Consider the following 21252-nt stretch of genomic DNA (forward strand, 5'->3'; position numbering starts at 1 on the left):
CTTATTTCGGAGTTACTGGAGCGGGCGCAAGGGGCGCAGGTGTTCACCAAGCTAGACCTCCGGGGAGCCTACAATTTGATTCGGATCCGCGCCGGGGATGAGTGGAAGACAGCATTCGGGACCCGGTACGGACAGTTTGAATACCTGGTTATGCCCTTTGGTTTGTGCAACGCGCCTGCTGTGTTCCAACGGTACATCAACCACGTGTTCCAGGACTTGCTAGACAAGTACGTGGTGGTGTACTTGGATGACATTCTGGTTTACTCCCGTGACCCGGCGTGCCACGAGGGCCATGTCCGGACCGTGCTGCAGCGCTTGCGCGAGCATCGTCTGTATGCAAAGCTCAGCAAGTGCGAGTTCCATCAGCAGTCAGTGGACTTCCTGGGTCATCGACTCTCACCAGGTGGGGTGCAAATGGATCCTGGGAAGGTGGCAGCGGTTCGAGAATGGGCGGCACCTCGGAACCGCAAGGACCTACAGCGTTTCCTGGGGTTCGCCAACTATTACCGGACCTTCATTGCGGATTATGCTCACCGCACCACCCCGTTGACCCGGCTTCTGCGCCCCAAGACGCCGTTTTCCTGGGACAAGGAGGCGGAGGAGGCATTTCAAGGGTTGAAGGCCTGTTTCCAGAGAGCGCCAATCTTGCAACATCCGGATCCTTCTCGACCCTTTGTGGTAGAGACTGACGCCTCCAGTACGGCTCTCGGTGCCGTCTTGTCTCAGCAGCACGGACCGGAAGCGCCACTCTTACCCTGCGCCTTCTATTCCCGCCAGCTCCTTCCAGCGGAGCGTAACTATACCGTGTGGGAGCGGGAACTGCTGGCCATCAAGGTGGCCTTTGAGGTTTGGCGCCACCATCTTGAAGGAGCAAGACACCCGGTGGAGGTGAGAACCGACCACCGGAACCTGGAATACCTCCAGACCACCCGCAAGCTGAACCAAAGGCAGATCCGGTGGGCGTTGTTCTTTTCCCGGTTCCAGTTCCGGATCCGCTACATCCCTAGCTCCCAAAACCAGAAGGCGGATGCCCTGTCCCGGAAACCTGAAGACAACGCAGACACGGTTCAGCAAGCAGCACCCACCACGATCCTACCACCAGCTGCGTTCCTGGCCACCCAGGAGGTCGAGCCACTGCAGGCTCGGGTGCGGGAACAGCAGCGGGTCGACGCTTGGGCCCAGGAACGACTCCGGGAACTGGCCGAAGGATCATGCCCTCAGTATCCAGGGCTGGTCTCGCATCAGGGTCTTCTGCTGCACTACGGGCGCCTGTACATCCCACCAGGGCCGCTGCGGGCTGAGGTTCTCCGGATGACCCATGACGCTCTAGCGGCGGGGCACTTTGGGCGGTATCGGACCACCCATCTGGTAAGCCGTGAGTTTTGGTGGCCCCGTTTAAAGGCTGACGTGGCTTGCTACATCGCTGGTTGTGACGTCTGCAGGCGGGCCAAGGGGCCTACCGGGCGACCCCCCGGCCTCCTTCAGCCGTTGCCGGTTCCACCACGTCCTTGGCACACAGTTTCTCTAGACTTTGTAGTGGAGTTACCCCCGTCTCGTGGCTGCACCTGCCTTCTAGTTTTCTCCGACCACTTCACGAAGATGGTGCACTGTGCCCCCTGCCCATCCATACCCTCAGCTAAGGAAACCGCGCAGCTGTACCTTCAGCATGTCTTCCGCCTGCATGGCCTACCTGAGCGTGTAGTATCCGACCGCGGCGTTCAGTTCACGTCCCGGTTTTGGCGTGCTTTGCACCAGGCCCTCGGAACAGAGGTCTGTCTCTCATCTGCTTACCACCCACAGACTGATGGCCAGACGGAACGGGCGAACGCGGTACTGGAACAGTACCTCCGGTGTTACTGCAGCTACCAGCAGGACGACTGGGTCGACCACCTAGCATTGGCGGAGTTCGCTTATAACAACGCGGTGAATGCGTCCACCCAGCAGACCCCGTTCCAAGCCAGTTATGGCCTTCATCCACGGTTGTTTCCGGATGTGCTGCCGGCATCTACGGTCCCTGCGGTGACAGAGTGGCTTCAGGAGCTCCAGTCCCAGCAACAGCTGTTGATGGAGCAGCTGCACCAGGCCAAGGAGGCGTACAAGGTCCAGGCCGACCGCCACCGCCAGGTGGGGCCGGAACTTCACGTCGGTGACTTGGTATGGCTTTCCACTCGCCACCTCCACCCTTCTCGACCTTCGCGGAAGCTGGACGCCCGGTTCACCGGCCCGTTCCCTATCGTGGACCAGGTCTCGCCTGTGGCATTCCGTCTCCGGTTGCCAGCAAACCTGAAGGTTCACCCGGTATTCCACAGGTCCCTTCTGAGTCCGGTGGCCCCACCCGACGAGTTCCACCCGGACCGTCCCCGACCGCAGCCAGTCTTGGTGCAGGGAGAGCCTGAGTACGAGGTGGAACGCATTCTGGACTCCCGATACCGCAGGGGAAGGCTGCAGTATCTCATTGACTGGAAGGGGTATGGGCCAGAGGACCGTTCCTGGGAACCAGCGGTCAACGTCCACGCACCTGCCTGCATCCGGGAGTTTCATGCAGCGTATCCCAGCAAGCCGGGTCCGGGCCCTCAAGTGAGGGGGGGGCCTGGGAGGGGGGATGGTGTGATGGCCTGGGATTCCGAGTCTGAGAGTGATCCGGAGGAATCCCAGCCGGCGCAGGAGTCCCCGCCTCCAGGGCCGGCTGAACTGGGGCAAGGCCTAGTTGCTGAGGAAACTCAAGAGCAGGCACCAGGTGAAATCATTCAGGCCCCAGAGGTGCTGGAAGACTCAGTGGCTACAGGTGAGCCTCCCCCGGGGCCCAGTAACCCTTCGGCCTCTCCTGATCTGCAGAGGCTTAGGGCAGAGAGGCGAAGGGAACTGGTGTCTCCCAGGAGGAGTGCTCGCCTTAAGGCCAAGAGAGGCGGGGCTTCTGGGGGCCGGGACCGCCCCGGCCTTAGAAGAAGATAAAGGTCAGGCAGCCCGGTCCCAGGTTGCGGGAGCAACGTCGTTGTGAAGTATCTGCTTTACCCAGTCCTTGTTCGGCACTCCCAGTGTGCCTGTTCCTCGCCCGGCTTCCTGCTTCTGCCTTACCAGTGTTCCTGTTCCCCGCCTGGACTCCTGCTTCTGCCTTACCAGTGTTCCTGTTCCCCGCCTGGACTCCTGCTTCTGCCTTACCAGTGTTCCTGTTCCCCGCCTGGACTCCTGCTTCTACCCTACCAGTGTTCCGGTTCCTCGCCTGGCTTCCTGCTTCTGCCCTACCATCGTTCCTGCTACCCCGCCCGGCTCCCTGTTGATCTTGGCCTACGGTAATAGTAACTCATCCCCCCTGGGACCAGCACACTCCCTCTGGCTCCGATGGCAGTTCCCTGACAGCTGGTTTTTAGGGGTGTTGGGTGCTTCCCATTTGTTTCTAAATTTAAAAAGCCACTGCTCCACTTCTTCCTCCTGTTCTAAAACTAAAGGTAACAGAAATCATCCTCCCTGGGGCAGCACAAGCATCGCACTGGCAGAATCATTCCAGGAAAGACCCATTCTGGGGCTAAAACGGGGCAGCCAGAGCTCTGGAGTTAACCTGCAGAGGAGTTTTCTGAAACCCACCAAGCAGGAAGAAAACACAACCTTTCTGGAACATCAAAGGCCAAGTGATCGGTTACTTACTAGGCAAGCTTGAGGGAGAAAGCTGTTCATCCTGGAAATACTCCACATCCCTTCAAGGTACTGCTGAGCCTGGATCGTCACTGAGCTCAACGCTCCGCTAAGGCCACCGGGAGCCACTGTCACTTGAACGCTAGAGTTTGGGAACCCGCCTGCACCTTGCGGCCATCCAATTCCCTTCTTCCTCTCCGTCCCAGAGAAAAGGCTTGCAGTTTTGCCAGGCTGCCTGCCCACCTGCCCGGCCATGAGAGACACGTCCCTCTGAGAGGACACAGTGACCACGTTTTGGGAGGTCAGCCTTGGCAACACAGCAGCCATTGCCGCGGCACTTTGTATGGGGTCTGCTGCGTCTTGGCAGCTGGCCTGGTCGAGGTTGTGGATGACCTGGAGGGCTTCTTGCTTCAGCTGGTTCAGGTGAGCTGCACAGACATCACACCTGCTCTCCCCTTCGCTCCTGGGTTTCTGTAAGTATTCAGGCACTTGAAGCTTGTCAAAAATTAAAGCTGATAATCGGGGGTCCTGAAAGAAAAGGAGAAGCAAAATAAGTCAAAGGCGCAGACGAGGGAAAGGAGAGAAAGTCAAAACAAGCCTACGATGATGATGATTATTACTTATTTGTACCCAGCCCATCTGGCTGGGCTTCCCCAACAACTCTGGGCGGCTTCCAGAAAAGATTAAAAATACATTAAAATGTCACACATTAAAAACTTCCCTGAACAGGGCTGCCTTCAGATGTCTTCTAAATGTCAGGTAGTTGTTTATCTCTTTGACATCTGATGGGAGGGCGTTCCACAGGGCGGGTGCCACTACCGAAAAGGCCCTCTACCTGGTTCCCTGTAGCTATGCAATCTAGACCCGTGATAAAGTACACAGGGTTGCACTGCATCCAACCAAGTTCAGTTAGCCAAGTTTCAGGCTATCTGGCTATCTATCGCAGCCAGGTCCACTCTGGATGGCAGTGAATCGCCAGTCTTGCACATCACCTGTAACCTGATCCTTTCAAATGGAGACAGAGCAAGGACTGAACCTGACATTTTCTGCACACAACACTGGCACTCTTTCATTGAACTGCGGTCCCTCTCCATAAAGCCAAGACAAAATCACTGCTCCACCTAGTTCAGTACTTTCTGCTCTGACTGGCAGCAGCTGTCCAAGGACTCCAGCAGAGAACTTTCCCATCACTTGCCACCGTTTTAACGGGAGATCCTTGGGGTTCAGCCTGGGAATCTTTCTGCACTCAAAGCATGGATTCCGTCACCGAGCTATGACCCCCTCCCCAAACATAAATGTCCTATTCCACTGAGAAAAGCACCAATTCACAAACGAGGTTGCCTGATGCATCTCTCAGTCTACATATGGGGCAAGTGGTTTTGCTGGTTTTCTGCGCCTGAAAGTAACCGGAGAACGCAATTATTTCCACATATGGCAGAATCACCCATGTTCAGAGGAGGTGGCCATTGTGCCTCTGCATGAGTAACTTCGGGCAGGCCTCCTGGCACTCATGTCCACCCTGCAGTCTTTCCACGTGAAATTTGTTGGCTGAACGAGATGAGCCTTTGGCTTAACTATGCTTCTTTTAATGTAGCTGTTAGCAGTTTGCGAACACAGCCTCATCTTCACCCATGATGGTCTGCATATGCATCAAGTTCCCTGACGGACTCTCCATGGCTGATTAATACACCATAATGAGCAGCGTTACTCTGCAATGCCCAGCGTGAAAATGATTATCAGACACTAACAGCAGAACTTATGGTGCATTCAGTAACTGCTCATCTACTTACCTTTTTAATTAACTCTCCATTTAAAATAAATAAATAAATAAATAAAATCTAATATACACATCTCTTCTTCATGCTCAGAAACAACCTTGGGACTTCCATGCACCACCCCCCAAACTAATATCACAACTCGTTTGCAAAGGCTCACAACGATATTCAAACCATGACAATTGGACCTTGGAGCATTAAAAAGAGATTATAGCATGACCTGATGGACGGCTTTCCAGTACTCTGTTATTGTTTCATTCTTGCCGAAAGCAAGGAATCAGAAAGAAGTGGGTATGATCTCCATCCACAATTTCCACATCTCTTTTCGGGGGACCAGAGTGGAAGATACACACTTTCAAAGAATCGAGCATGGAAGGAATGAGCAGTTACTGAATGCACCATAAGTTCTGCTGTTAGTGTCTGATAATCATTTTCAAGCTGGGCATTGCAGAGTAACCTACTCACAACAAATCACACTTTTGCCTCTGATAAACAGGTTCAGCAGGTTTTCATATTGCCTAAAACAAACAAGCAAAAACCCTGTGAAGCCACTTTGACCAGAGGCAACAGTGAGGCAAAATATGTGAGCCTACCTGCCGGAAACCACTTTCAATGCTTCTTTGAAAGTACTGTCTGTCTTCTAAATTTTCCAGTCACTTACGGAACCTGGGCGTTTCAGCTAATACATCTTTACACTATAACTGCTCTTGATGAGAAACACAATTGAAGCCTGCAGCTACTTTCTGAGCCGCTAAGATATACACACACAGGTGCTGAATTAAAAGCATCACCTATTCTTTTCCCACAGAGTTTTCCTCCCTCCTAATTTAATTCGTTTCAAGGCTCGGCAGGTTCCCCACATAACCTTGTGCCACCAAGCTCCTGGAAACCCCTCATTCGGAAACTCTCATTGCCTATCTCCTAAAACACGCAAAAGGCTCGCTTTCTCCAAACAGGACTATCGCAGGGATTAAAGCAAAAGATTAAATCCAGCTTGCTTGTAAATCTGCAGCTAACACTAATGCCCTGCAACAGACCCGGCCAACTTCAAGGGCTCACGTTGAGCTCTTTAGACAATTAAGGTTTTAAATGGAAAGATCAGAGCCCAGCTGATGGCTTGTGTATTTAATTCAAAGAAGGAGGGGGAGGGGTGCTTTAATTTCACTCGTTAGTAATGAGGGCAGACAAAGCAGATCACCTATTTGAATTAGGACTGTTTCTAAAGCACCCTCCCAAATTAGCTCCCCTCTCAAAACACACACACAACCCCAAAGTCTTGCTGCTTTAATGACAAGCTGTGAATGCTCACCAGGAAGCAAATATCCCATTATAACCCACCTTTTCCAACTTTAATTAGGACATACATCTGAAGCTTCTCCTCCTTTTTACTGCCCTGCCACTGATGCTTGGAATTACTCATTACCCTCTTATACTCAAGGATGATTTCTTGCAGTAAATGGGTGAGCACACTACTTGTAATTATCTCTTGAACCTGAAAAATGGAATTAGGTATATAGTGGTACCTCTGGTTGCGAAGGGGATCCGTTACAGAGCCCCATTCACAACCCGAAAGGAACGCAATCCGCGCACGCGCAGGTCGCAATTCGCCGCTTCTGCGCATGACATCATTTTGCACGTCTGCGCATGCGTGAGCGGCAAAGCCTGGAAGTAACCCTTTCCGGTACTTCCAGGTCGCCACAGGACGCAACCTGAAAAGACGTAACCTGAACCAAACGTAACAAGAGGTCTGACTGTACAACCATGCATCTTGCCATTCACATGCTTGTGTGTCAGGTGGGTAGAGACTACCTGCAAGCAAGCGACTAAGTAGAAAACTGCACCTGAGCCCCACCTGACACACACCTGCTCCTATTGCCGCCAGCTCAGCCACAGCACCCGCTAGTTGCCAGCTCAAGCCCTCTAAGCTGAGCCTAACAGTTGCAACAGACTTGTATTTATGTTTCCTTACATGGTAAGAACAGTGTAGTGCTATCGTGGCAATAAACACGCACGCACACACACCCTCTCTCTCTTGGTCGCTGTCACATGCTCTTCAGTGTGTGCAGTTGTCACAGTGATGCGCTGTATGTTGCCAACTAGAAGCAGCACCATAAGACTATGACAACTGCAAGCCCTGGTTTTAAAGGGCTGGGGCGTGAACCTAAGTTAATACAGTGGTACTTTGGTTTTGGAACAGCTTAGTTTATGAACAACTTGGAAATAGAATGCTGCAAAACCAGAGGTAGGTGTTCCGGTTTGTGAACTTTGCCTTGCAAGCTGAACACGTTCTGCTTCCTGTTGAGTGTGTTCCGTTTGTATATTGAGTCCCCCACTGCTAATCAGAGGCTTCCTGTAGTGTCTGTCGGCTGTTGAGTCCCGAGCACCCACGCAACACAAAGGTAATATGTGGAGCTTTTGCTTTTGCTAATTTTTTCCGTTTTTGTTTGTGCAGCTTTTTCGGTTTTTTGACTGTGACTTGTTTTTCTGACTGTGTGGAACCCAGTTCAGCTACTGATTGATTGTGTGACTGCAGAAATGGATAAAAGCCCCCCATCCAAACAATGACTATCATCAGCGCATGTAAGGGGGGTGGAATAATTTTATTTTTTATCATCTACAATACCGCCTTATTTATTTTATAGTACAGTACATTGATTATTGCTTTCATGTTATGGATCAATGGTCTTGTTAGATAGTAAAATTCATGTAAAATTGCTGTTTTAGGGGTTGTTTTTAAAAGTCTGGAACGGATTAATCCATTTTGCATTACTTTCTATGGGAAAGCACGCCTTGGTTTTGGAACGTTTTGGTTTTGAAACAGACTTCCGGAACGGATTAAGCTTGGGAACCAAGCCAATATGAGAAGGATAAAACATCAGCATGCAGTAATGTAACACAATTTGCATCACCTTTTGATAAGCTCTGTTTGGAGGTGATCATGCACTTCTTTGTATCTGACCAAGGAATTCGCAAGCATCCTTTTTCTGTCTTCTCAGGTCTTTCACAGACTGCAGTGAGCTGCTTCACTCAAGCTGGTGAGTATGTTCCATATATTTAAAGCATGCAGCTTTCACCAAAGAATCCTGGGAGCTGTAGTTTGTGAAGGGTGCTTGGAAATGTAGCTCTCTGAGGGGTTAAACTACAAATATTACACATTTTCCTGCACTACTTTGTGGGGAAATCGCAATAGAAACATTAGCAATTTCCCCTTAACCATTATGACAAGAGTGGGAAATCATTGTTGTGGCTGTTTTAATCATTACTGAAATCACAAAGGAACAAAGGCATACATATCCTTAAAGCGTCTAATCAAACAAAGAAGAAAAAGTAAACAAATCACACAAACACCCGTCAGAAAATAAACATGTTCTGATTTCAGAGCCTGTTCTAAATGTAGTGCTGCTATTTACAGAGTTGGTCAAGAACGTCTGGTAATTCTAGAAGTCCTGGGGACCTGGGTCAAGTATGGATTATTCCGTATACTTGCGTATCTCACTAGGGTTGTAGCTTCTTGCTGCCCCCAGTATTTCAGCCTCTCCCCTCCACACACACCTTGTAGAGTGATTTATGGGTTCTACTGAAAGGCATGTTAATTATGGCTTCTCTCTCTCTCTGTGGCTGGAGACCCTGTTGCAGGGGGGAGGAGAGAGAGACTTTGAAGTTTCAGAGGAAGTTGCTTATGTTCAGGGCAGAGGAAACTCCCTCCCATTCTACAAAGATGTTTTCTAAAACACGGGGAAAATTAAACCCAGATCAGGGCATCCACCGCTGCTTCTAACTAAAAATTAAAAACTACCTGAGATGCAATCAGGAATGTCCCTTGGATAAGCTGGCCTTCATGATGACTGTCATAAGCAAACATTCATTAAATTGCACGGCAATGCTGCTCTATAAACCCTTGTTTATCTCCATCTTCTAAAGGGAGGCGGGAGAAGGTGTGGACTTCCAGATGTTCTTGGACTCCAGCTCCCATCAGCCCTACCCAGTGGTCAGGGATGATGGGAGGTGTGGTTCAGCAACATCTGGAGGGCCACGTTATACACCCCTATGCTAAACGCTTAACCGTACATGAAAAGTCACCTTGTGTCTGGGAGAGGTGCAAATTCAGGGAAACCTGAAGAGGAAGGCAATTCCAGGTGTACGGTACATCCACCAAACCAGCATCAGCACAACTAGATGCCTTCATCTTCCCCAGCTGCAACAAAACATGTCTCTCCCATCCATATTGGTCTCTACAGCCACAGCAGGCGCTGTAACTCTCCAACAGTCTGACTTCGCCCAGGAAGGCATTCAACCACTTGTTAAAACCAACAGCCCTCCCAAAGTGGCTATAAAGCAATGCCATCGAGACTACAACACCAAAAACCACACACAAATTAGAGACAAGCAGCATGCTGCAGAGAAGGCTACACCAGAAGCCTTCTCCGTGACAGCTAGTTATCTATGTGAAAAGGTTTCTTTATTTATTTTCATAGAGCAACATATGAATCCTCAGCTACAATCTGGAGTGTTTTAGCCAAGAAATAAGATATAGCACCTCTGTGGGATATAGACCCACTGGAACGACTTCTACCAACATCACTGCTGCCTTCCTATGATGATGACACCAAAGGAGCATTATTAATTGGAGGGCCAGAAGGTATAATGTTTAATGCAGGTATTAATCCGCAAGCAAAGCAAAACCTTTGGGAGCTTCATCTCAATTCACAGCTCCACCAGCAGTTATCTCAGCAGGATTTCCTGCATCCATGTTGTCTTCCCACACCCTTGACAGATCAGTTTTCCTGCCAGAATTCACATTTATTTACTTACTTACTTACTTACTTACTTACTTACTTACTTACTTATAAGTTTTCTACCTGTCCTTTCAATCAAGTGATCCTCAAGGCAACTTAGGATGAGCAACAAGCCTCCACATTCAACTTCTTTGGGCGCCCGTATTGTGAAAGGAGGAGAACAAAATCTTCTCTCTGTCCTCTTTCTCTACCCCACGCATGATTTTATGCACTACAAACATGTTCCCTCTTACTTGACTGTCCCCCTCCCTCATTTTACAGGGGCAAAACCCTTCTCAAGGTGTCGAAAGAGCCCCTTATAAACAGCTCGGCTGGTTTCTGTAAACTATCAACAATAAAATAAGAATAACCAGCTCCCTGTAGCAAGGGGCCTACTCCCCATCTATCCCCCACACCCCACAGAGGCCCCAGCTGTGCGGTGAGATTACTTCTATTTTTTCCACTTGGTGCAACAAAAACACCTGGCTAATGGATGGGCGTGACGGAAACACAAGTTACTGTTAGAAACATTAAATGTCACTTAAAACGTTAAGCCAGCCCTGTTAAAGGGGTTTTATTATCCTGTGACAATACCCGCCCCAATCCACACACTTATTAATCTCCCTACCCCACAGCCCTAGTGAATCTTCACTTTAATAGGCTTCTTTCCATATAAAACCTTATATGGAGGTTACCCCCTCCGGGGTTGCACAAGGAAGGCGCTGTAGTCTGCAACCAAATGCTGCCAAAGGTGCTGTGAGCCAAGAGGGCGGAAGGTCGGTGAAAGGCTACATTGCAGACAAAAGGGAGAGACAGACAAATGAGATCCAGTGGCTTTAAAGCAGAGGTTGGGTGGCCATCTGGCATGGATGCTTTAGTTGAGATTCCTGCATTGCAGGGGGTTGGACAATGACCTTTGGGGTCCCTTCCAATTCTACAATTCTATGGCATATATATATATATATATATATATATATATATATATATATACAGTACAGTGGTACCTCGGGATGCAAATGGGATCCGTTCCGGAGCCCCGTTCGCATCCCAAACAGAATGTAAGACGTGACAGCGCATCTGCACATGCGTGGATCACGTTTCGCCGCTTCTGCGCGTGCGTGTGACATCATTTTGAGCATCTGCGCATGCGCGAGCGGCGAAACCCGGAAGTAATGCGCTCCGTTACTTCCAGGTCACTGCGGAGCGCAACCCGAAAGCACTCAACCTGAAGCATATTTATCCCAAGGTATGACTGTGATTGCAGCACTATGCACTCTTACTTGAAAGTAACTGACTCCTACAGACTGAAACTCAGTGGGATTTCGATTTCTTTCTTCCCGACTAAGCATACATAGCATTGTGAAGTTGCATCCCTAAGCACGGCGGTAGTTACTTCTGAAACCCAAACTTAGGTCTCCAGCTGTTTTTGGGCTAGAGTTCCCATCATCCCTGACCCACTGGTACTGCTAGCTAAGGAGGACCTGGACTTGTAGTCCCAACAACAGCTGGAGACCCACGTTTGGGGAAGCTTGACCTAGAACTTTTGAGATGCTGGATTTCTAATGAAGGTTGGGAGATTCAGGATAGACAAAAGAAAGCACTTCTTCGCAGCACGTGGTTAAACTATGGAATTCTCCTCCCAGGGGAAGTCGTGATGGCCAACAACTTGGGTGGCTTTAAAAAAGGATTAGACAAATTCAGGGAGGAAAAGGCTATCAACGTCATGATGAACGTTTGCCTCCACTGTCAGAGACAACATGTCTCTGAGAACCAGTTGTTGCAGAGTGCTGTCATTCTCAAGTCCTGCTTCTGGGTTTCCCACAGGCTAGCCGTGTAAGAGCAAGATGCTAGGCTAGAAGAACCATGGGCCTGATCCAGCCGGCTGCTCTTAATGTTATTATGAGTAAGCATGCCCAGGCTCAGGCTGCAGGACTTCAACATTATGCACATTGATTTGAGAGTAAGCCGCAGTGGACTTTGTGGGACTCACTCATGAGTAATCAAAGAGGCTGCAGGGGACGCTGTAGGGGCATTTTGATTGCTTTATACGACATATTCAATAGGCTGAGGACCACCTGTGTTTGTGCCGTAATTCTGGTCTGCTGCTTCAAGATTATCTAATAGCATTTCCACACTATTGCAAATCTGGAGCTCATCATATATGCAGGTTAAAATGCGCTTCGATGCACGCCCAGCCAACACCATTCGATACACGCCCACCTGAACTACAGACAGATGTGCTCTTCCTATAGATCTATAAATCTACCACCGAGCTACAGTTATTCCCTTTTGTGTCAGTGCTCAGAGAGGAAAAGGGAATCAATCATTCATATGATTGAACTGCAAAAATGTGCTACAATTCAGAGAGAAGTGTTGTTTCAGTCAGATTTAAATTAGGACATGGGTGGCTAAGTTGTTTCAATGACCCACACCTAGGGTGGAAGGAAAATGGAGTGGGGAGGTGTAAATCCAGAAAGGAGAAAAATCAAGCTCAGTGGTGGGCACTCAGTGGTAGAACATTTGCTTTTTGTGCAGAAAGTCTGGCATTTCCAGGTAGGGTTGGAGGGGACTGTCTGAAATCCTGGAGAACAGCTGGCAGTGAGTGTAGGCAATACTGAGCTAGATGGGACGAATCGTCTGACCCCTTTCAGTGTTGCTATGTTCCTAACCTGGGCCCCTCCAAAATATGAGACTACAACTCTCATCAGCTCCAGCCAGCACTCCAGGAAGCTGGAGAAGGCTGCTCTAAAGGAGACTGATACCTGCATCCCAAGGTCAACTTTTCCACTCCATTGTCATCTCCTGGGTCATTATCTGCAGCTGGATCCACTGCCACCTCCCTGCTTTCAAAGCAGAGCCTTGGTGAGACCATGGCTTTCTGCCAAACAGATATTCCTACATTGCTTCTGGGTTTCCCACTAAGCCCACTGCTGCCTTTGGGCTTGAGGTCAGGGAGGCAACAGGGGAGAGGAAGAATCAGGGATCAAGGCAGGGCTTGGGACGTGGTCAGAGGGGTTATTAGGAAGCCTAGGGGGACAGTGCATGAGATGGAACACAGAAAGCTGTTGGGCCACTGGTACATCTAGAGCAGTGTGGTCAACACGTGACTGGCAGCATCTCGCCAGGGCTTCAGGTGAGAGTCTAAACACAATTGAATCGTCAGTCACTGAAAAGCAAGGCAGCTGATTGCCAAAAAGAGAGCGAGAGAAGGTCAGTCGACAACTCTAATATGCATATATACAGCAAAAGGTCTTAATGGAGCCATCTGGACCACCAGCTAGGGAGTGGGGAGTGGGGAGAAGTGGCAGTTTGGAAGACCCCCAAAACACATTAGTAGCACCATCTATTACAGCCAAACCACACCCAAGTGTGAAGTTTCACAAGTAGGCATTCTAGCACACTTACACTGAGCTAGTTTGCTCACCTTGTCCAGCATGATTTTTTGCAGGGGCCACTGAAAGGTCATCCTCTGAGATACTTGCCCATAAGTAGCAGAAGGATAAGAGAATTAAGACCAATCTTACATAGCTGCTGCAAGAATGGGTTTAATACATAGCTAAGTTAAGTCCCATGGACTGCAAGAAGATCAAACCTATCCATTCTTAAGGAAATCAGCGCTGAGTGCTCACTGGAAGGACAGATCCTGAAGCTGAGGCTCCAATACTTTGGCCATCTCATGAGAAGAGAAGACTCCCTGGAAAAGACCCTGATGCTGGGAAAGATGGAGGGCAAAAGGAGAAGGGGGCGACAGAGGACGAGATTGTTGGACAGTGTTCTCGAAGCTACTAACATGAGTTTGACCAAACTGCAGGAGACAGTGGAAGACAGGAGTGCCTGGCGTGCTCTGGTCCATGGGGTCAGGAAGAGTCGGACACGACTAAACAACAACAAGAGTTAAGGCTGCTACCAAAAACAGATTTTAAGAAATTGCTATTTGAGAAGCCTTATCAATATTAGCCACTGGTTCAGTGTGAGCAAGTCTAGCTCAGAAAAAAGCCTTGCACACCTTGCGACTTAACAGCAACATAGAGCAGCACGGCAGAGAGAGCCTGATAAACCTCCAGGCTCTCTGTTGGCCCCCTGGAACTCCAAAAACAGAGGGGCTAAAAGTGACAAAATGTGGCAGGTGGGCTGCGCTTGGCTTGGTGGGTTGTGCAGACCTGTTGAACTCTTAACGTTTTATTGCTAGTTGAAAACTTTAATCTCCTTTTTCCAAATTCCCCATAGCTCAATCGGCACAAATAACGCAAAAAGCAAGTCAAGGTGGATGGTTGCCTTTGTACATTCATAAGCCTATGGGCATCTCTGTGAGTGATCACTGCTGTAGTGGAGTCCTCATGACACAGCGAGACTTTGCATGCAGCACAAATGTGCCTGGAGATGCAACTCCGTAAAAAAACAATAGCTTATGTAAATAAAATGGTAGATAAAACATCATGCGGTGAAAATGTGAGTGCAAATAAACGTGAACCAACAACAGGAGACCATGCTTATTCAAGCAAGTGAGAAACCATTAAAACACAGGAGCACACAGAGGATTTCTGATCAGCCACTGGAATTCTATCTGTGCAAGTAGTGTTTTAAGTCCCAGATAAATCCATGGGGAAAGTTGGTGGCAGGTAATTTAAATTCTATTTAACTTTCTCTCATGGAGCTTGGGGTTTTTGCTCATGTCTAGGTGCATTCCTTAAAATGTTGTATTAAACTAATGTTTCATTAAAGAAACTAAAATTATTAATCATATATTATTATTATGATGCCCTTCCCTCCCATAAAAAAATCTTAAGGGACTATTTTTCAAAACTGCTTTCTTAAATACACACAGATAGATCTCTCTCTCTTTATGTGTGTGTAGAGAGATAGAGAGATAGAGATAGAGAGAGAGAGAGGGAGAGGGAGAGAGAGAGAGAGAGAGAGAGAGAGAGAGAGAGAGAGAGAGATAGATAGATAGATAGATAGATATAGATGGACAGATATAGAATGCAAAAAAAATCAATGTTAATGACTTTTTAAATGTAATTGTCTTCCCAGTTTTATGCCGTGCTGCTTACAAATTAGTTTTTACCTAACATGACATGCTGCAGTATCCATGATTATGCTCTCTATTGATAAACACTTTGAAGGGAGAGTCCTGCTTCCTGCTATCTATTCCTTGACAGAAAACAGAGTAGGGCGATCAGCAAAACCAGAGGCAATTCAGAGCAATCAGGGAAAGAGGAGGATTAATGGTTTGCTTAAAAAAAAAAAAAAAAAGATTACCAAATGCATCACACAAGTGGCATCAAAAGGCATTTGGCAATTTTCCCAGGAGAGCAAGAATATGAGTTATGTATCTAAAAGTAAATGGTGCTGTGAATTTGTGCCACTCACTGCTTTAGAAAGATCCAGTAAATGCAGAGTGGTGAAATAAAAAAAAAAGCCACAAAGGTTCAAATAAATGACTTGAAAGCTACTTTTTAAAAACCTATCAATGCTCTGTTGCAGTGGAATTCAAAGATTCTGCCTTCAGGTAATCTTTTACACCAAGTATGGTCCTCCAGCTCCCATCAGTCCCAACCACCCATAGCTAATGGTCAGTAAGCTTCATAACTGATTTGAGACTTGAACCTTGCTACAAACATAAGAAGAGTCCTACTGGGTCAAGTCATCCTCTTCTCAGAGCAGCCAACCAGATACCTATGGCAAGTGGCCAAGACTCTAGTCTCTTCCCACCTGGTTATTCAGAGCAACCAGTTATTCAGAGACATACTGCCTCCAACAGTGATGACAGTACTGATACAGTGGTACATCTGAATGCGAACAGGATCCATTCCGGAGCCCTGTTCGCAGACTGAGTAGAACGTAACATACAACTGCACGTCTGCACGTGCGCGGGTCGTGTTCCACCGCTTCTGTGCATGCGTGTGATGTCATTTTGAGCGTCTGCGCATGCGGCGAAACCTGGAAGCTCCATTACTTCCGGGTCACCACAGAGCGCAACCCGAAAATGCTTAACCTGAAGCTACTTCAACCCAAGATATGACAGTAGTCTTATCCTCCATGAGATCCTCATTCTCTCTCTCTCTCTCTCTCTCCCAGCAACATCCAGCAAGACAGAATACAGGAGATGAGCATAATGCTTAATTTCCCCCTAACCCATATGTGAAGTGGAGGCCAGGGAAACTTGCAATGCAATTGTGCCACGTTATCCCAGAGAGAAGAGGGGAGGATAAATGGCTGCCTTCGGCGCCATAATGTCTAGACCTGGTCCAAAGTAGCAGGGCTGGGAATGACCTTTGCCTGGTGCCTTGGAGAGCTACAGCCAATCAGTCATGAGAAGACTAAGTTTGGTGGACAGATGTAACCTTCAGCAGTCTGGTGGTGCCCTTCAGATGTTGTTGGACTACAGTTCCCATCAGCTCCAGTCAGCATGACTAATGATCAGCTATGAGGAGAGCTGTGGGACCAAAACCTCTGGAGGGCACAGAATTGGGGAAGGCGCTAGACCAACGGGGTGACTATTTGCTCTAAGACATTTTCATCCCATTTTTCAGGCCAATCTTACCTCCCAAAGTGGTTCACGTTAATTTAAAAAAAGGGGGGGGGGAGAGAGACCGAGAGAAACAGGCTTACAAACCAAAAGGACAAGACGCACACTAGACAGCTCAGTTGGTAGAGTGGGAGACTCTTAATCTCCGGGTTGTGGGTTCAAGCCCCACGTTGGGCAAAAGATTCCTTCATTGCAAGGGGTTGGACTAGATGATCCTCGTGGTCCTATCCAACTCTACAGTTCTATGATTCTAAGGTAAGGGGAGTGGAAGGAAGAAGCAGAGGAAGGTGAACAGTATGACAACGCCATTAAAAAGTTATGAGTTGTATGGAGGAATTTATAAGCACCTGGGGCCAGGGTTGGTCTTCCCTTGCTGGTGGTCTTGCCTGGATAGAAGTGTGGCAGCTGAATCAGGAGCCCTTAGTTCCCTGGCCAAGGAAGGGGGCGAGAATGTGCTTACCCTTACATTTTTGCAGGACAAGGTATGAGGCAGCTTCACAGGTCAGGCCCACCTCTTTTCCAAAATCAGCCCAGCTAAATTTCACCTCCCACAGCCCCTGCTATGAGGTGTGTTTTGTCTCGGAGGGTTTTTGTGTTTTTTTAAATGTCAAGTCTGGCAACCCAGTTCTGTTGCAATGTGTTCGAGTTACTCAAAAGCCTCTCAAACGCTTTCATGTACTTTGGTGGTCTCCTGTAAAGTTTTGAAGTTATATGTGTCGACTATAAAAAAAAAGTTTTGTTTTTTTTTTAAAAAAAACCAGCCCAGCTACTGGAATGTGAACTGCGCTGGAAGCAGGAAATGAGAGCAATCTAGTATCTTTACATCTCAGGTGCCTGTCAGTAACTTGATTGCTATAACATCCTTTCCTCTTATCTTGCTGTCAGAGTCCCCCTTCTGATGACTTGGCTTGTAACCTCGAGCCATGCTGGGGGGTGGAGAGGGGGCCTAATCTTTCTGGGTTGTCCCCTACAAACAGACAGGGAATTTCAGCAAGCCATTGTAAAGTTTATTTAGGGGAAGGAAAACAAAATAAAGGCAATGGCTGCGGTTTTAAAGTAATTAAAGACACAAAGAAAGCCCAGAACCCCAAAGAGATCAGTTATCACATTGAAATGTAAAGCAAAACACAAACCAGACTACTCTGAAAAACAGTAATTACCATCCTGCAAAATATTACTTTTAATCTCTTTTCTTTACGATCTAATTAAACAGATATTTTACTTCGCATTTGCAAAATGTTTCTTTCCACTTAATTTGAATCAATTTTAACATTCCACATATTCTATAAACCACACACCCAAACTAGTCAGTAATTTTATGACTTTTAATTTGTACATTTATTGTTGGCTTTAAGTAATCTTTGCATTATTTTTTCCCCTCGCTGCTCCTTGACTTACTGTAACTTTTTACAGAGCTGATTCCACCTACCCCGGTTCTGTTTTGTGGGGAAATGTGGCAGTGTTTTCATGCAAAACCCATTTATACTGCTTTATCTGCATCACAGTTACTGCCATTTATAACTTGTGCATTTGGGGGAAAAATAATCATAAAGCCATCACCACGTTCAAAGCTAACCTGCTGTGTTTTCAAACGCCTCCCTCTAAATTTGCATTTCTGTAGAATGCTCTGACAGAATCTTAAATAGGAGTCTCGAAGTTTTCTGTTTTAAAACTGTTCGCTTCTGGGGGGGGGGGTGGCTGGTGAGAGAGATACTCAGCTAGTTTGCTTTAGAAGCTGCAACTCACGCCACAAATTCTGCCCCAGGTGGTGTTAAAGGAACTCAATTTCTCCACATTTGTCTCCTCCTACTTTTTTCTTCTTCTTTGCATCTGGACATTACTGGTTTAGAGATTGCTGAAGCCCAGAGAAAGAGACTGGAAGCCAGTTGACATTTCCCAGCAGGCCTCATGCAAAAGCTTTGGGAACATGACGGCTCACTGGCGATGCTTCCACATGGGGTTGTATGTGTTCTAGGCATCCTTTAAGTTTATGTGAATACAGCAGCACCTTTTCAAGCCATCAGAGCAATGCAAGTCTCATGTGCCATGGAAAGGGTCCCCCATTTTATATCCCTAGGTACCAAACTTGCAAAGAAGCTTCCAAACATGTACCTGGCTAGTCTCATCCCTTGGCCAATATGTGAACGATGTCAGCCTGAATCAGGCCCCACATGCACACCAATGAACATGCACAGGACTCCATCTGCAGGGATGTGAACCCTGATTAACCATCTGCATGTGAGTATGAGGGACACGGGTGGCGCTATGGTCTAAACCACTGAGCTTCTTGAGCTTGCCAGTCAGAAAGTCAGCAGTTCAAATCCCCACAACGGGGTGAGCTCCCATTGCTCTGTCCCAGCTCCTGCCAACCTAGCAGTTCAAAAGCATACCAGTGCAAGTAGATAAATAGGTACCACTGCGGTGGGAAGGTAAGTGGCGTTTCCGTGCGCTCTGGCTTCCTGTTGCACCAGAAGCGGTTTAGTCATGCTGGCCACATGACCCGGAAAGCTGTCTGTGGACAAACGCCGGCTTCCTTGGCCTGAAAATGAGATGAGCACAACAACCCCCTAGTTGCCTTTGATTGGACTTAACCATGGGTAGGCAAACTAAGGCCCAGGGGTCGGATCCAGCCCAATCGCCTTCTAAATTCGGCCTGGGGACGGTTCGGGAATCAGCGTGTTTTTACATGAATAGAATGTGTCCTTTTATTTAAAATGCATCTCTGGGATATTTGTGGGCATAGGAATTCGTTCATTTCCCCATATATATATATATATATATATGCTTTCGTAGATTTTCACGGGTACAGGAATGCAGGTTTTGGTGTCCTCGGGTGTCTTCCCGTGTAAAAGTTGGGGTGTCTAGGCGACGTTTCGACGAGGTCTCACTCGTCATCTTCAGGCTGGTGCTTTCGGCTTCTTGTTCCAGTAACAAGAAGCCGAAAGCACCAGCCTGAAGATGACGAGTGAGACCTCGTCGAAACGTCGCCTAGACACCCCAACTTTTACACGGGAAGACACCCGAGGACACCAAAACCTGCATATATATATATATATATATATATATATATATATATATATATATATTAATTAGTCTGGGCCCCCACAAGGTCTGAGGCACAGTGGACCGGTCCCCTGCTGAAAAAGTTTGCTGACCCCTGGACTTAACCATCCAGGGTTCCTTTACCTTTATTACATACTGGCCTTCAGAATAACAGTGATTGTGCCCAGCATATTTGCCAGCATGTAACAGGCAGGGCCACTCAGACACATTCCTGGGAGTTCTTTCACATGTCTAGTGCACATAGAAACAAAGAACCATAGAATTGTAGATTTGGAAGGGACCCCAAGGGTCATCTAGTTCAACCCCCTGTAATTCAGGAATAACCCCCAAACAGAGCATCCGCATTGGCTTCTGAACATATGAGGCTCTTGCTTATCCCAGACGCTTTCAAGCAGTACTTTACTCTTAGGGGGAAATTCCATTCAAGTTTTCAAGAGAGTACCTGTTGTCATCCTCTCCCAATACAATTCACAGAACAACTACATCTCTGAGTTACTGCTTTTTTAAAAAAGAGGGAAAATGACAGCACAGTGGTGCCTCGCAAGACGAAATTAATCCGTTCCGTGAGGCTCTTCGTATAGCGGTTTTTTCGTCTTGCGAAGCAAGCCCATTGACAGCTTGGTGGATTAGCGCTACTAGCGGTTTAGCGGCTTTTAGCGGATCAGCTGATAAGCGGCTTAGGGCTTAGGGAAATTCGTTTTGCGAAGCGCCTCCAAAACAGAAAACCCTTTCGTCTAGCAGGTTTTCCGTCTTGCGAGGCGTTCGTCTTGCGGGGCACCACTGTATATCCATCACAAAATGACACTGTGCTCATCACATCTAAATGAGATTTTTATTCTGGGCACAGTGGATGGGATGATCACAGCTTATGCTCTCAACAGGAATTTTTTTGGTTTTTTTGTTTTGTTTTGTTTTGTTTCGTTTACGGCAGACCAGCATGGCTACTTACCTGTAACTAGAACAGGCCTATAAGGCAGGATTAGTAAAGGTAAAGGGTAAAGGGTAAAGGGACCCCTGACCATTAGGTCCAGTCGTGGCCGACTCTGGGGAGCCGGCGTACAGCTTCCGGGTCATGTGGCCAGCATGACTAAGCCGCTTCTGGCGAACCAGAGCAGCGCACGGAAACGCCGTTTACCTTCCCGCCGGAGCGGTACCTATTTATCTACTTGCACTTGACAGGTAGGTGGGCAGGAGCTGGGACTGAGCAACGGGAGCTCACCCCGTCGCGGGGATTTGAACCGCCAACCTTCTGATCAGCAAGTCCTAGGCTCTGTGGTTTAACCCACAGCGCCACCCAAGTCCCGCGAGGCAGGGGTAGTCTGCGAAAATGTGTATTCCGAAAGACCACTCAGTGGGCATCATAGGTGAGGAAGAGGTATTTGGGGGGGAAAGCTCCATTGAGGAACCACAGTGGCTCTCAGCTTGTTCACACAACTAGATCTCCCCCTCCCCACAAAAAGCATGTTGCTAGTAGCAAACA

At 47.9% G+C, this 21252-nt stretch overlaps 1 protein-coding gene across 2 annotated transcripts in view; it reads right to left on the bottom strand.

Annotated features, from left to right (window-relative positions):
• KIF26A (kinesin family member 26A) overlaps positions 1 to 21252 on the bottom strand; it is a 179595-nt gene that overhangs the window by 99694 nt on the left and 58649 nt on the right. For both annotated transcript variants that reach the window (XM_081857681.1, XM_081857682.1), the window contains exon 3: positions 3643 to 4158. In XM_081857681.1, the coding sequence (XP_081713807.1) occupies positions 3643 to 4158 (516 nt within the window). The remainder of the gene's footprint in view (positions 1 to 3642; positions 4159 to 21252) is intronic.

The sequence above is a fragment of the Podarcis erhardii genome, assembly GCF_964252035.2.
Source record: "Podarcis erhardii genome assembly, chromosome: 1".
NCBI classification, from domain to species: domain Eukaryota; kingdom Metazoa; phylum Chordata; class Lepidosauria; order Squamata; family Lacertidae; genus Podarcis; species Podarcis erhardii.